The sequence below is a fragment of the Watersipora subatra genome, chromosome 6, assembly GCF_963576615.1.
Source record: "Watersipora subatra chromosome 6, tzWatSuba1.1, whole genome shotgun sequence".
In the NCBI taxonomy this organism is placed as follows: Eukaryota; Metazoa; Bryozoa; class Gymnolaemata; order Cheilostomatida; family Watersiporidae; genus Watersipora; species Watersipora subatra.
Window position 1 is genome coordinate 30,683,119 of NC_088713.1, and position 13,924 is coordinate 30,697,042.

The 13,924-nt window shown below is 39.3% G+C and overlaps 1 protein-coding gene across 1 annotated transcript in view; it reads left to right on the plus strand.

Moving 5' to 3' along the window:
• LOC137398662 (uncharacterized) overlaps window positions 1-13,924 on the plus strand; it is a 31,571-nt gene that overhangs the window by 11,837 nt on the left and 5,810 nt on the right. The window contains exons 3-6 of the mRNA XM_068084846.1: window positions 3,904-4,190; window positions 6,268-6,395; window positions 10,257-10,361; window positions 12,590-12,722. Coding sequence (XP_067940947.1) covers window positions 3,904-4,190; window positions 6,268-6,395; window positions 10,257-10,361; window positions 12,590-12,722 — 653 coding nt within the window. The remainder of the gene's footprint in view (window positions 1-3,903; window positions 4,191-6,267; window positions 6,396-10,256; window positions 10,362-12,589; window positions 12,723-13,924) is intronic.

Sequence of the window (13,924 nt, forward strand, 5' to 3'; positions counted from 1 at the left end):
GACGCCGTAAATTTGTAACAGATGACTTGTCCGATTTATTGAAACCGTGTGATGTTAGCACGAGTTCAACATAATGGTAGCGTTACTTGCACTTAGCTTGCTCTTCATCTTTCAAATTAGCTAAAATTTAACATCTGAGACATGATCTTTAAGCATTGTTGTCTACAGCCATACCTCAACATATGAGTGTCTCAACATATGAGTCTCCCAACATATGAGTGTCTCAACATATGAGTGTCTCAACATATGAGTGCCTCAACATATGAGTGTCTCAACATATGAGTGTCTTAACATATGAGTGTCTCAACGTATGAGTGTCTCAACGTATGAGTGTCTCAACATATGAGTGTTTCAACACACGAGTGTTTCAACATATGAGTGTCTCAACATATGAATGTGCAAACATTCGATAAAAATCGAGCGAAGTTTTGAGCAAGTTTTTATTCTGAGACACGAGAAAGCTTTGAGATACGAGCCAGCTCTTTATGCGTCAACTAAGTGGCAAAGCACGCGAGAGGTCACTTTTGAGAACAGCATCACTCGACACTCGGACTTTTCCGTCAAATCAGTTTGAAAAAGTTCTGAAAAGGCCGGTTAAAAGTACACAGTGAAAGCGAGGCAAGAAGAGTCAATTCAGAAGAAGATAATAAAAAGAATACGTTGGAGTTACGGTAATTTTAATAAAAGATTAAAACTTAGCTTTATGTGTTTAGTAAGCTAAATTCATTTAAGTTAAATTCAAAGTTTATGTTCCGTAACGTAGTGTCACAAAAGTCTACTGTACCGTACGTCTCTCTCTCTCTCTCTTACATCGCCATTAGCGAGTACATCTGTCTCGAAGCTAAGAACTCCATACAGTACTGTACATATTATTGCAGATCATAAATACTAAATAGGAATTTGTTACTTTGTGAGCGTAGGTGGTGAATTACAAGAATCAAAAACACCTTTTTCCATCCTAATATTCTGTCAGGTGGCTTTTTCATAGAATGGAAGCAGATTAATTTGTATTTAATTATTTTACTGCATATAGGAAACTTTGCTTTAAGATATGAGAAAATTGACATACAAGCTCAGTGCCAGATCGTATTGACCTTGTATGTCGAGGTATAGCTGCATCATTATTGCATTATTATTATTTCCATTAGTTTTTTAACAGACGCTATAAGAATGGTAAATTGTTTTTACTTTCTGCTTGTAAATATCGTAAAATGGTGAAATAGTTTTATAGCTGTTTAAGGAATGCTGTAGGTACCAGAAGGAGGTAACTTCAACTAAATCTTGAACTAGAAGGAGCATCAGCTCTCAGCGAAATAATATATGATAAGTAAAATAAGCTATAAACAATATAAATAAACTCGAATCTTAGTTGATTCACAAGTTGATTGTTAAATTTGTTTTTAATTGCTTTTAAAATTATTACTTAGTTTTCACCTATTGCCTCGTAGGTAAAAATTGGCCTGTTTACCATTACTATAGAAAGACAACAAAAACAATCGATTAAATTCAAATTTGACTCTTACTCTGCTATTCAACGCAACGAAGCATTAGTTAGTCGGAAGTTTGATAATTAATAAATACAAACATGAACAACAAGAAGAGAGGCATATGCCGAGCTGGTTGTATATTTAATTAAAATGTTACATAATGGCTTTTGTAGTTCTTATTATATGGTTATTTGTGTTTATTTTTTCATTTATGTACTTGTAAACATTTGAAGGGTTATCTGTATATTCTATTCATTTTGGTTTATGGCTAGTATGCTATTTCATATTGTACTTTTTATTATAGTATATATATCTTATTATATATACTATAATATATATGTATATACTATACTAAATACTTATACTTATTACTATACACACGTTCACACCTGTAATTCAATTTAAATGTAATGTAAAACCTATTCTTATCCTAAACTTTATCTGCTCTCGAATTGGAGGTAGTGTGTGGTGAGGTGGTGAAGGGGACAAGTGCAGATAACTCTCAAGCAACAGCTATTGCCTCTTGTAGGTATAGCTCTAATCAATATCAATGGGTCTAAAAAAGCAAACTCTACAAACCAGAGAAGTCAGTAGCATAGAGCTAACAGGTTATAATATACTCTCGATGAGAACATCTGATAAGACACCATTTTGAAACAAACTTTAAAAGTGAAATATATGCATTTCTTTTACTTGGATATAACTCTATGATGATAATTGGCCTGGAAAATCAGCATGAAATGTGCAATAGCAATATTTTGTGCGACGAAACAATGTGACCATATAATGGCGAAACTATGTTACCATACAATGGCAAAACCACAATTATTTAAAGGTTTCTGCCATCTAAATAAGCAAATAGGCTTGACTAAAAATTTACACTTATTTTCTCGACTAGTAAAGATGTTAAAGAGCCATCAAAGGTGTAACCACTACATCTTTGATAGCTCCTTAATTTGTTCAATCAAACTGCTTTTTGAAAAAAAAAACACAAAAATGTTGGGCAAATGTTCGCAGCTGTGAATCTCATAGTATCTTTCACGTGAATGTGACGCTCGCATGTCAAGACCTTGTGTAGAGTTTAAAATGACTCATGAGGCGTCACAAAAATCAATAATTCAATAAGAAGTCAAATGCTAAGGTCAATTGTGGAATAATTCTAACACAGGCATTCCTGCATATTTTTAACACTTCAAAGTATGCGCTATAGGCAATACATGAATTAAGCACTTTTGGCAGTTTGCCACTAACTACTACCTTATAATTTGCCAATTACCATGAATCTATAATTCCTCTTTATAGCCTTAGTCGTCATACCGTACGCAGGAAACCTTACTCATTATTAGGTAACACTTTATAGTAACTATTTATACCACACAAAACTAAAAAAGGCAGACTTTAAACAATCAAGCATGCTTCGTCATAACGAAGCTTCGTTTAAGGGATGACAACTCCAATGGTGTGTACGAGCAACTATTTGATACGGTAACTCATCTGCTCAAGCCCTTTTGCACCTAATGGTATATGTGCAATGCAAGGTCTACGTGCAAGGTGGGGTGTGTGTGTGTGTGTGTGCGTGCGTGTGTGTAGGGTACACCCAGAGCTATATAAAATGTCTATACTTTGTTCTGCCAGAAATAGAAGCCAATGTATTAATATACATTTATGCAAGCACAGGAAAGGATATTACAATGTAGTTTCAAACTTATTTGATGGGAAGATAACTTCTCAGGTTAACCTTGAATGGCTACAAAAAACAGTGCAAGAAAACAAAGTTATAGCATGCAGCTATTATGCAAGGCAGTACTGTAAAAGCACAGAACGAAATAAAGTACAATGATTCACATGACATTGTGTTCAGGTAATGACTATCTAGTTCAGGTAACGACTGTATTTCAGGTAATGACTATATAGTTCAGGTAATGACTATGTAGTTCAGGTAATGACTATGTAGTTCAGGTAATGACTATGTAGTTCAGGTAATGACTATGTAGTTCAGGTAATGACTATGTAGTTCAGGTAATGACTATGTAGTTTAGGTAATGACTATGTAGTTCAGGTAATGACTATGTAGTTCAGGTAATGACTATGTAGTTCAGGTAATGACTATGTAGTTCAGGTAATGACTATGTAGTTCAGGTAATGACTATGTAGTTCAGGTAATGACTATGTAGTTCAGGTAATGACTATGTAGTTCAGGTAATGACTATGTAGTTCAGGTAATGACTATGTAGTTTAGGTAATGACTATGTAGTTCAAGTAATGACTATGTAGTTCAGGTAATGACTATGTAGTTCAGGCAATGACTATGTAGTTCAGGTTATGACTACATAGTTCAGACAAAAGCTGGTAGCATAAGTTTGGTTTGACTTATAAAGTGAGAAATTTAAATGATTAGTATTTTGGCTTATTACAGATGCTGTACAAACAAGATCTATCTCATTCCGCTGATCATCAGTATTTTGTCGATATTTCTTGTCCTTGGCACAATATTTGGATTTGTCGTCAAATATCACGAGCTCACTTCAATGATCACTCACCAGAAAGTCCTACTAGAAGCGTTTGAGCTTAAAAGTACTGCATCGGCATCAGAAGCTTTGGCTCACCGTTCACCTGTATTGCAGTCTGCTGGCTCTGCTGGTAGTACTTATATACATTGGGGTAAAAAAACTTGTGGCGCAGATTCTTCCCTCGTCTATTCTGGTGAGTTCTATAACCTAGTTGACACCTGTTAACACCTGTTGACACTTGTTCACACCTGTTTATTTATTGCTATAGACAGTTCTATTGAATTTATGAGTGAGTTCTATAACCTAGTTGACACCTGTTTACACCTGTTGACACCTGTTTATTTATCGCTATAGACAATTCTATTGAATTTAGGAGACATGCATGTACTATTCTAACATGAGGAGTTGTGCTATTTCAGGTTAGGAATAATCACAAGACAGTGCCTTCATTATATTTTCTAGACACAACCTACTCAATCAGGATACATTTTCGTAGCAGAATTGGTAGTTTAACAAACCATCCTTATTTGTACTTAAATATTGAAGAACTGATGTGATATATAAATAGAGTTGGCCATTCTTATGCGATGTCGAAAAATTGACTGTCATATATAAAAGACAACTTTAAGGATAATACAAATAACAGTAGGCATAGATGACTACAGGTATTCTAGATTTTTGACAAAACAAAAATTATAAAAGTTCTGTATACAGCTTGTAGACCTTGACATACCGGAGGAGTATCCTTCAAGAAAGCTCTACGCCAGCTTTGCACATGCCTTTCATATAGGAGTTTTCAAATACAAAATACTATCAGAATTTGATCTATATGCATATAGATCTATTAGATCATATTTGATCTATAGGCAAAACAAAACATCCGCTTTGATTTGAGCTTTAGAAAGATTATCTTAAATTATAAAATTATTGCCATTTCCCTTTAAGGAATTGTGTCCTCCTTTAACCGGTGTATACTGCTATTACTTACTGGTATAATATGCTATTATAATGCTACTTATAATGCTATTGCCTATACTGCTGTATAAGTGCTACTGCAAATGGGAGTTCCTTTTGTTTGTTAATGTTTAGGTCTCACTTTTGGGGATTGCATAAAAATAGCGGGCCTGTTTGTTTTGAAACTAGCGTGTCTGTTTCCTGTTTTGGTTACACAACTCTCTCCTACACGGCACTAGGCCGCATGAAAAAACTTTATGTGCCCGATGTAGCTGCGAGCCATAGGTTGGGCATTGCTGCTTCGCGCAACTAATAAAGGCAAGAACACAATAGGCCTATTCTATTCTGTATTTCAACTTGGTGGTCAGACTTTGACTTTGAATATTTTGGTAAGAATTATCCTGAAAACAACAATTTGAAAGCCAGTGCCTTTGCTGTCACCACCGACAGCTTTGCTGAAACTTGAGTCAAAACCTTTGGATCACTTTAGACAGCGGCCACGCTTCTGAATATTAGATCTTCCATCATCTCACTAACATCACTTGATTATTTTTCACTCATATAAAAGCTAAGGTTACTTTTGCCTTTCCTTAAGGTGTGCACACCATTTATTCCTACTCACATCCATAAGCTCAACATGTTTCAACAATATGAGAACAAGGTGGTTTTTATACTATCAAAGGCATTTGGTTTTCGATAACGTAATCACATAAGCCATTTTAGCATATGCCTAGTACATTGGATATAAACCATGCATTCAGCTATCATAGCCTCTAAACATTAAAATATTTATAGAGCCCTCAACCATGGTTTTTACTGTTGCATCACCGCAGATGCGCTCATCCACTGTCAACTGATCATACTCGACTTTGTTCTCCTGCACCAACATGCTCCCATTTTGATGCTAAAACTATTTTAATCCTCCTAAAGTTGTGAGAGTTACTTGATTCGAACGCCTCATTTTGACCTAATTGCACACACCTTTGTGTAGCTCCTATGTGTAGGCCTTGCGCGAAAGCCCACTGCAGAAGCCCTTTACATAGACCGCTCATGCAAGGCCTTCAAGCAGGTCCCTCTGCATAGGCCTACTGCATAGACTCCTCTTCATAGTCCCTCTGCACATACCCTTCTAGGCATATCCCGTTCTCATACCACCCTATGTGTTCACATTCTAGAAACACCAACTCTGTAGGTGAATCATCAGCTACAGGGCAGCAGCTAATTATAGATCGTCTCATTAGAAGACGACTAATCACCAGACAGTCAATGGCATTCTAATACCTATAACCTAATTTTGCCCATCTGTTGTATATCAGGGTTTGGTGCAGGCTCGGCAGCAGGAACTGTGACACGAGGAGGGGGTGGTGCTAAATATCTCTGCATGCCTCCCAACCCAGAGTACAATAAATTTGACATGTCTAATGACACAGCCGCTCATTCATGGGTAAGTTGAGCATCTCACCAGTCCTTCATCTCTCTGAACCTCTCACCAGTCCTTCATCTCTCTGCACCTCTCACCAGTCATTCACCTCTCTGCACCTTTCATCAGTCCTTCGCCTCTCTGAACCTCTCACCAGTCCTTCATCTTTCTGAACCTTTCACCAGTCCTTCACCTCTCTGAACCTCTCACCAGTCCTTCATCTCTCTGAACCTCTCACCAGTCCTTCACCTCTTTGAACCTCTCACCAGTCCTTCACCTCTCTGAACCTCTCACCAGTCCTTCATCTCTCTGAACCTCTCACCAGCCATTTATCTCTCTAAATCTCTCACCAGTCCTTCACCTTTCTAAATCTCTCACCAGTCCTTCACCTCTCTAAATCTCTCACCAGTCCTTCATCTCTCTGAACCTTTCACCAGTCCTTCACCTCTCTGAACCTCTCACCAGTCCTTCATCTCTCTAAACCTCTCACCAGTCCTTCATCTCTCTGAACCTCTCACCAGTCCTTCATCTCTCTAAATCTCTCACCAGTCATTCACCTCTCTAAACCTCTCACCAGTCCTTCATCTCTCTGAACCTCTCACCAGTCCTTCATCTCTCTGAACCTTTCACCAGTCCTTCACCTCTCTAAATCTCTCACCAGTCCTTCACCTCTCTAAATCTCTCACCAGTCCTTCATCTCTCTGAACCTTTCACCAGTCCTTCACCTCTCTGAACCTCTCACCAGTCCTTCATCTCTCTAAACCTCTCACCAGTCCTTCATCTCTCTGAACCTCTCACCAGTCCTTCATCTCTCTAAATCTCTCACCAGTCCTTCATCTCTCTGAACCTCTCACCAGCCATTCATCTCTCTAAATCTCTTACCAGTCCTTCACCTCTTTGAACCTCTCACCAGTCATTCACCTCTCTGAACCTATCACCAGTCCTTCATCTCTCTGGACCTCTCACCAGTCCTTCATCTCTCTGAACCTCTCACCAGTCCTTCATCTCTCTAAACCTCTCACCAGTCATTCACCTCTCTGAACCTATCACCAGTCCTTCATCTCTCTGGACCTCTCACCAGTCCTTCATCTCTCTGAACCTCTCACCATTCTTTCACCTCTCTGAACCTTTCACCAGTGCTTCATCTCTCTAAACCTCTCACCAGTTCTTCATCTCTCTGAACCTCTCACCAGTCCTTCATCTCTCTAAATCTCTCACCAGTCCTTCACCTCTTTGAACCTCTCACCAGCCATTCATCTCTCTAAATCTCTCACCAGTCCTTCACCTCTCTAAACCTCTCACCAGTTTTTCATTCCTCTGAACCTCTCACCAGTCCTTCATCTCTCTGAACCTCTCACCAGCCATTCATCTCTCTAAACCTCTCACCAGTCTTTCACCTCTCTGAACCTATCACCAGTCCTTCACCTCTCTGGACCTCTCACCAGTCCTTCACCTCTCTGAACCTCTCACCAGTTTTTCATTCCTCTGAACCTCTCACCAGTCCTTCATCTCTCTGAACCTCTCACCAGCCATTCATCTCTCTAAATCTCTTACCAGTCCTTCACCTCTTTGAACCTCTCACCAGTCATTCACCTCTCTGAACCTATCACCAGTCCTTCATCTCTCTGGACCTCTCACCAGTCCTTCATCTCTCTGAACCTCTCACCATTCTTTCACCTCTCTGAACCTTTCACCAGTGCTTCATCTCTCTAAACCTCTCACCAGTTCTTCATCTCTCTGAACCTCTCACCAGTCCTTCATCTCTCTGAACCTGTTACCAGTCCTTCATCTCTCTGAACCTCTCACCAGTCCTTCACCTCTCTAAACCTGTCACCAGTCCTTCACCTCTCTGAACCTCTCACCAGTCCTTCATCTCTCTGAACCTTTCACCAGTCCTTCACCTCTCTGAACCTCTCACCAGTCCTTCATCTCTCTAAATCTCTCACCAGTCCTTCATCTCTCTGAACCTCTCACCAGCCATTCATCTCTCTAAATCTCTTACCAGTCCTTCACCTCTTTGAACCTCTCACCAGTCATTCACCTCTCTGAACCTATCACCAGTCCTTCATCTCTCTGGACCTCTCACCAGTCCTTCATCTCTCTGAACCTCTCACCAGTCCTTCATCTCTCTAAACCTCTCACCAGTCATTCACCTCTCTGAACCTATCACCAGTCCTTCATCTCTCTGGACCTCTCACCAGTCCTTCATCTCTCTGAACCTCTCACCATTCTTTCACCTCTCTGAACCTTTCACCAGTGCTTCATCTCTCTAAACCTCTCACCAGTTCTTCATCTCTCTGAACCTCTCACCAGTCCTTCATCTCTCTAAATCTCTCACCAGTCCTTCACCTCTTTGAACCTCTCACCAGCCATTCATCTCTCTAAATCTCTCACCAGTCCTTCACCTCTCTAAACCTCTCACCAGTTTTTCATTCCTCTGAACCTCTCACCAGTCCTTCATCTCTCTGAACCTCTCACCAGCCATTCATCTCTCTAAACCTCTCACCAGTCTTTCACCTCTCTGAACCTATCACCAGTCCTTCACCTCTCTGGACCTCTCACCAGTCCTTCACCTCTCTGAACCTCTCACCAGTTTTTCATTCCTCTGAACCTCTCACCAGTCCTTCATCTCTCTGAACCTCTCACCAGCCATTCATCTCTCTAAATCTCTTACCAGTCCTTCACCTCTTTGAACCTCTCACCAGTCATTCACCTCTCTGAACCTATCACCAGTCCTTCATCTCTCTGGACCTCTCACCAGTCCTTCATCTCTCTGAACCTCTCACCATTCTTTCACCTCTCTGAACCTTTCACCAGTGCTTCATCTCTCTAAACCTCTCACCAGTTCTTCATCTCTCTGAACCTCTCACCAGTCCTTCATCTCTCTGAACCTGTTACCAGTCCTTCATCTCTCTGAACCTCTCACCAGTCCTTCACCTCTCTAAACCTGTCACCAGTCCTTCACCTCTCTGAACCTCTCACCAGTCCTTCATCTCTCTGAACCTTTCACCAGTCCTTCACCTCTCTGAACCTCTCACCAGTCCTTCATCTCTCTGAACCTCTCACCAGCCATTCATCTCTCTAAATCTATCACCAGTCCTTCACCTCTTTGAACCTTTCACCAGTCCTTCACCTCTCTGAACCTCTCACCAGTTTTTCATTCCTCTGAACCTCTCACCAGTTTTTCATTCCTCTGAACCTTTCACCAGTCCTTCATCTCTCTGAACTTTTCACCAGTCCTTCACCTCTCTGAACCTCTCACCAGTCCTTCATCTCTCTGAACCTCTCACCAGCCCTTTATCTCTCTAAATCTCTCACCAGTCCTTCACCTCTTTGAACCTCTCACCAGTCTTTCACCTCTCTGAACCTCTCACCAGCCCTTCATCTCTCTAAACCTCTCACCAGTCCTTCACCTCTCTGAACCTCTCACCAGTCCTTCACCTCTCTGAACCTCTCACCAGTCTTTCACCTCTCTGAACCTCTCACCAGTCCTTCATCTCTCTGAACCTCTCACCAGTCTTTCACCTCTCTAAACTTCTCATAAGTCCTTCATCTCTCTGCACCTTTGCAGAATTTTCACTGCGAGCTCTTACACCCATTTTATCTGTCATACTAGTAACTAGGTAGTCTTCCAAACTCTTCTTTAGTTCATAGTAAAGCTAATTTGTGCCGTAAAAAGGTTTCTTATAGGGTTTGAAAATTGGACCCCTGTTTGCAGGTTGGGGGCTTTAGATTAGGCTGCTTCCTTAGTACCAAAAACTAGTGAAGACTAATTACTAGCTAGTTTTTAGTTGTCAGACTCACTTAAATTCTCAGTCAATGAACAGTTAGCTACTGAGTTTATTGTTGGCTCCACAAACGGTCATACGATGACAATATTTGTAGCTATACTCCACAGAGTACATGTCATTCGATTTAGGAATATTCCCAAGAAGTGTACATGGTCACAACGTGGCTTGCAGCGTCTGTCATGCACCTCGAAGTGCTAAGGTTAGTAAATAGTACAGTTTATCCGTCTGCTGGCCTATGAGTCTCTTGTATTATGGTTAAGAAGGCTAGCCACTGACTGATAGCTTTACTGCTTTGATAATTGTTCATAGAATGTCTTTATGGCAGTTCAGTTTAATGGGTTCGATATGCAGCAAACGTTCCTATAACATAGACTTCCTTTTACGTGAATTTCACGTAACGTAAAGAATTTATATAAAGTTTTTGTTCGGTATTACATAACAAATTCCACATAAAGTTAATTGCTAAGTTGGTGCAGGTTCTCCAATTCGATTTGAATAACAAGAGTTCCATAGTTAGCATTAAAAATACTGTTTTACTCTTTGGCCGCAGTTAGGAGAGTAATCGATGTAAAGGAGCATCTCTATGATAGATGTGAGAAAAAGTCAGGTGAGCCGAGCTGAATAAGTGCAGTGGAACCTTGGTTCTCGAACACTTCGGTTCTTGACCAACTCGGTTTTTGACCAAAATATTTGAGATTTGTTCGTCTCAGATCGCGACCATAAATTCGGTTTTCGACCAAACCGGAACATGCGCACTTGAATTAAACGTTCGGAACAGCTCCGGAAACGGCATGTTTATACGTTTAACGACGTTGTTAAGAGCCACTTGCGGCAGGTTCTCAATTAAAGGAAAAGTTTCGCGTCATTAATTTTTTACAAAGAGGAGCCATCTGGGTGGACGTCGTCTCTACCGAAGAGATTTTCTAGCAACACAACTCCTCCAGTCGAGTTATCCTAAATTGTTTTGGAGGAGGATTCGCCTTCAAATATGTGAAGTAAACGTTCCATTGCTGTTTCTATTTTCTTTTTCACACAATTTTTGATGTAACTGATCTGTTGCATTTTTTTGCTGTTTCATTATTAATATCTGCGATTTTTGGTATTGTATCTTAACCTTAAATGTTTTTGATGTTTAAAGAGAGAAACATCTGAAATTGTGACTTTTTTTCATCATCATAGATAGAAAATCTTTTATTAAAGTTAAACACAATCTATACCTACTCGTTTTTATCTATAGTATGCAGTATACAATGCAGTTTATGGTGTAAAATGTTAAAAAATACTTTACCGAAGTTGCTAAATCGATTTGGAGTGAATTAAAACTTACATATAGTAATTCTAATAGGAAAACCTGTTTCAGATCTCGAACAACTCAGTTTTCAAACAACCTTCTGGAATGGATTGTGGTCAAAAACCGAGGTTCCACTGTATTTGTACAATTATTCATAAATACGTAAAGGTTGTGGATTGGTGCAGGTGTTAGAGGGTCTACCAAGTCAAATATGACGAGTTGTTGGAGTCTCGCTAAAACAATTTAATCTTTGCTTCGGACAAACGAGTGCACAAAAAAACAATATTTGTACTACAGCATATATATATTTTTGTTCTACTTTGTGTTAGACATACACAATTTTCTTTAAATTTCTGTTTACAGCATGAACCTTCCTGCCTATAAAAAACTGAAAAAACTTGATTTACCGGTAAATTGATATTTGCTTAGTTTTTTCCTATTTCAAATTCCGAAGGGGTAAGTTTGGGATGATCTTCAAACGGGTTAGGCTTGGGACGATCTTAGAGCCAATTAGGCAGTTACAAATATTTTACTGTTGGTATAACATAAATTCCTAATAACATAAACGTTCTCGGAACGGATTATTTACGTTGTAGGAATGCCTAATGGAAGTAAATAACCTAACATAGCTCAATCAATGAAGTCGAATAGAATACTGTAATTCGGACCTAATTTTCTTTTGGTGAACTTTGTTGGTTAGTCACAGCTGATAGACCAGTAGTGACTTATAATGAATTAACTCAATAATATAAAATGACTATAACTCATCTTGTAGTTGGTAATATTTATGCCACCTCTTCTAATGGCGATAACAATAGAGCGAAGACAACCGCCCTCTTCTAACGGTGGTTACAGAGCAGAAAACCCCACAATCAGCTATAAATTCACATAGCCAATCTTTACTATAATAAGGACCATGTTTGTCCGTCTGTCTAACAATGCAGAAAACAAATTAAGAAAAAGATTGCCCCACATGGGAATCAAACCCGGGTATTCAATGTTTCAGGTCAGCGTGATGCCGACAGCACCCCTCAAGTCACATGACACGCATTACACTTAAACATAATGATCTCTCTCAGGACACGCGCAGTTATCAGCGTCCTAGTACCTAATAACTCAGGATTACCTTTTTTTAGACTATGATCCCAGCCAAACGGTCATGTCCTATTGGTTGGACAAAAGAGTACGAAGGCTACTTGATGTCAGGCTATGTTAGGAATATGAAGACCTCTTACGAGTGTGTGGACACCGACCCAGATGTGATTGGTGGTTTGTAACATACTTTTACCCTACTAAAACTCCTCTGTACACTTATCAGTAACTGTAAGGTATAGCTAAGTACACTCTTCTGCACACTTATCAGTAACTGCAAGGTATAGCTAAGTACACTCCTCTGTACACTTATCAGTAACTGTAAGGTATAGCTAAGTACACTCTTCTGCACACTTATCAGTAACTGTAAGGTATAGTTAAGTATATTCCTCTGCACACTTATCAGTAACTGTACGGTACAGCTAAGTACACTCCTCTGTACACTTATCAGTAACTGTAAGGTATAGCTAAGTACACTCTTCTGCACACTTATCAGTAACTGTAAGGTATAGCTAAGTACACTCTTCTGTACACTTATCAGTAACTGTAAGGTATAGCTAAGTACACTCTTCTGTACACTTATCAGTAACTGTAAGGTATAGCTAAGTACACTCTTCTGCACACTTATCAGCAACTGTAAGGTATAGCTAAGTATATTCCTCTGTACACTTATCAGTAACTGTAAGGTATAGCTAAGTACACTCCTCTGCACACTTATCAGTAACTGTAAGGTATAGTTAAGTATATTCCTCTGCACACTTATCAGTAACTGTACGGTACAGCTAAGTACACTCCTCTGTACACTTATCAGTAACTGTAAGGTATAGCTAAGTACACTCTTCTGTACACTTATCAGTAACTGTAAGGTATAGCTAAGTACACTCTTCTGCACACTTATCAGTAACTGTAAGGTATAGCTAAGTATATTCCTCTGTACACTTATCAGTAACTGTAAGGTATAGCTAAGTACACTCCTCTGTACACTTATCAGTAACTGTAAGGTATAGCTAAGTACACTTCTCTGCACACTTATCAGTAACTGTAAGGTATAGCTAAGTACACTCCTCTGCATACTTATCAGTAACTGTAAGGTATAGCTAAGTATATTCCTCTGCACACTTATCAGTAACTGTAAGGTATAGCTAAGTATATTCCTCTGTACACTTATCAGTAACTGTAAGGTATAGCTAAGTACACTCCTCTGTACACTTATCAGTAGCTGTAAGGTATAGCTAAGTACACTCTTCTGCACACTTATCAGTAACTGTAAGGTATAGCTAAGTACACTCCTCTGCACACTTATCAGTAACTGTAAGGTATAGCTAAGTATATTCCTCTGCACACTTATCAGTAACTGTAAGGTATAGCTAAGTATATTC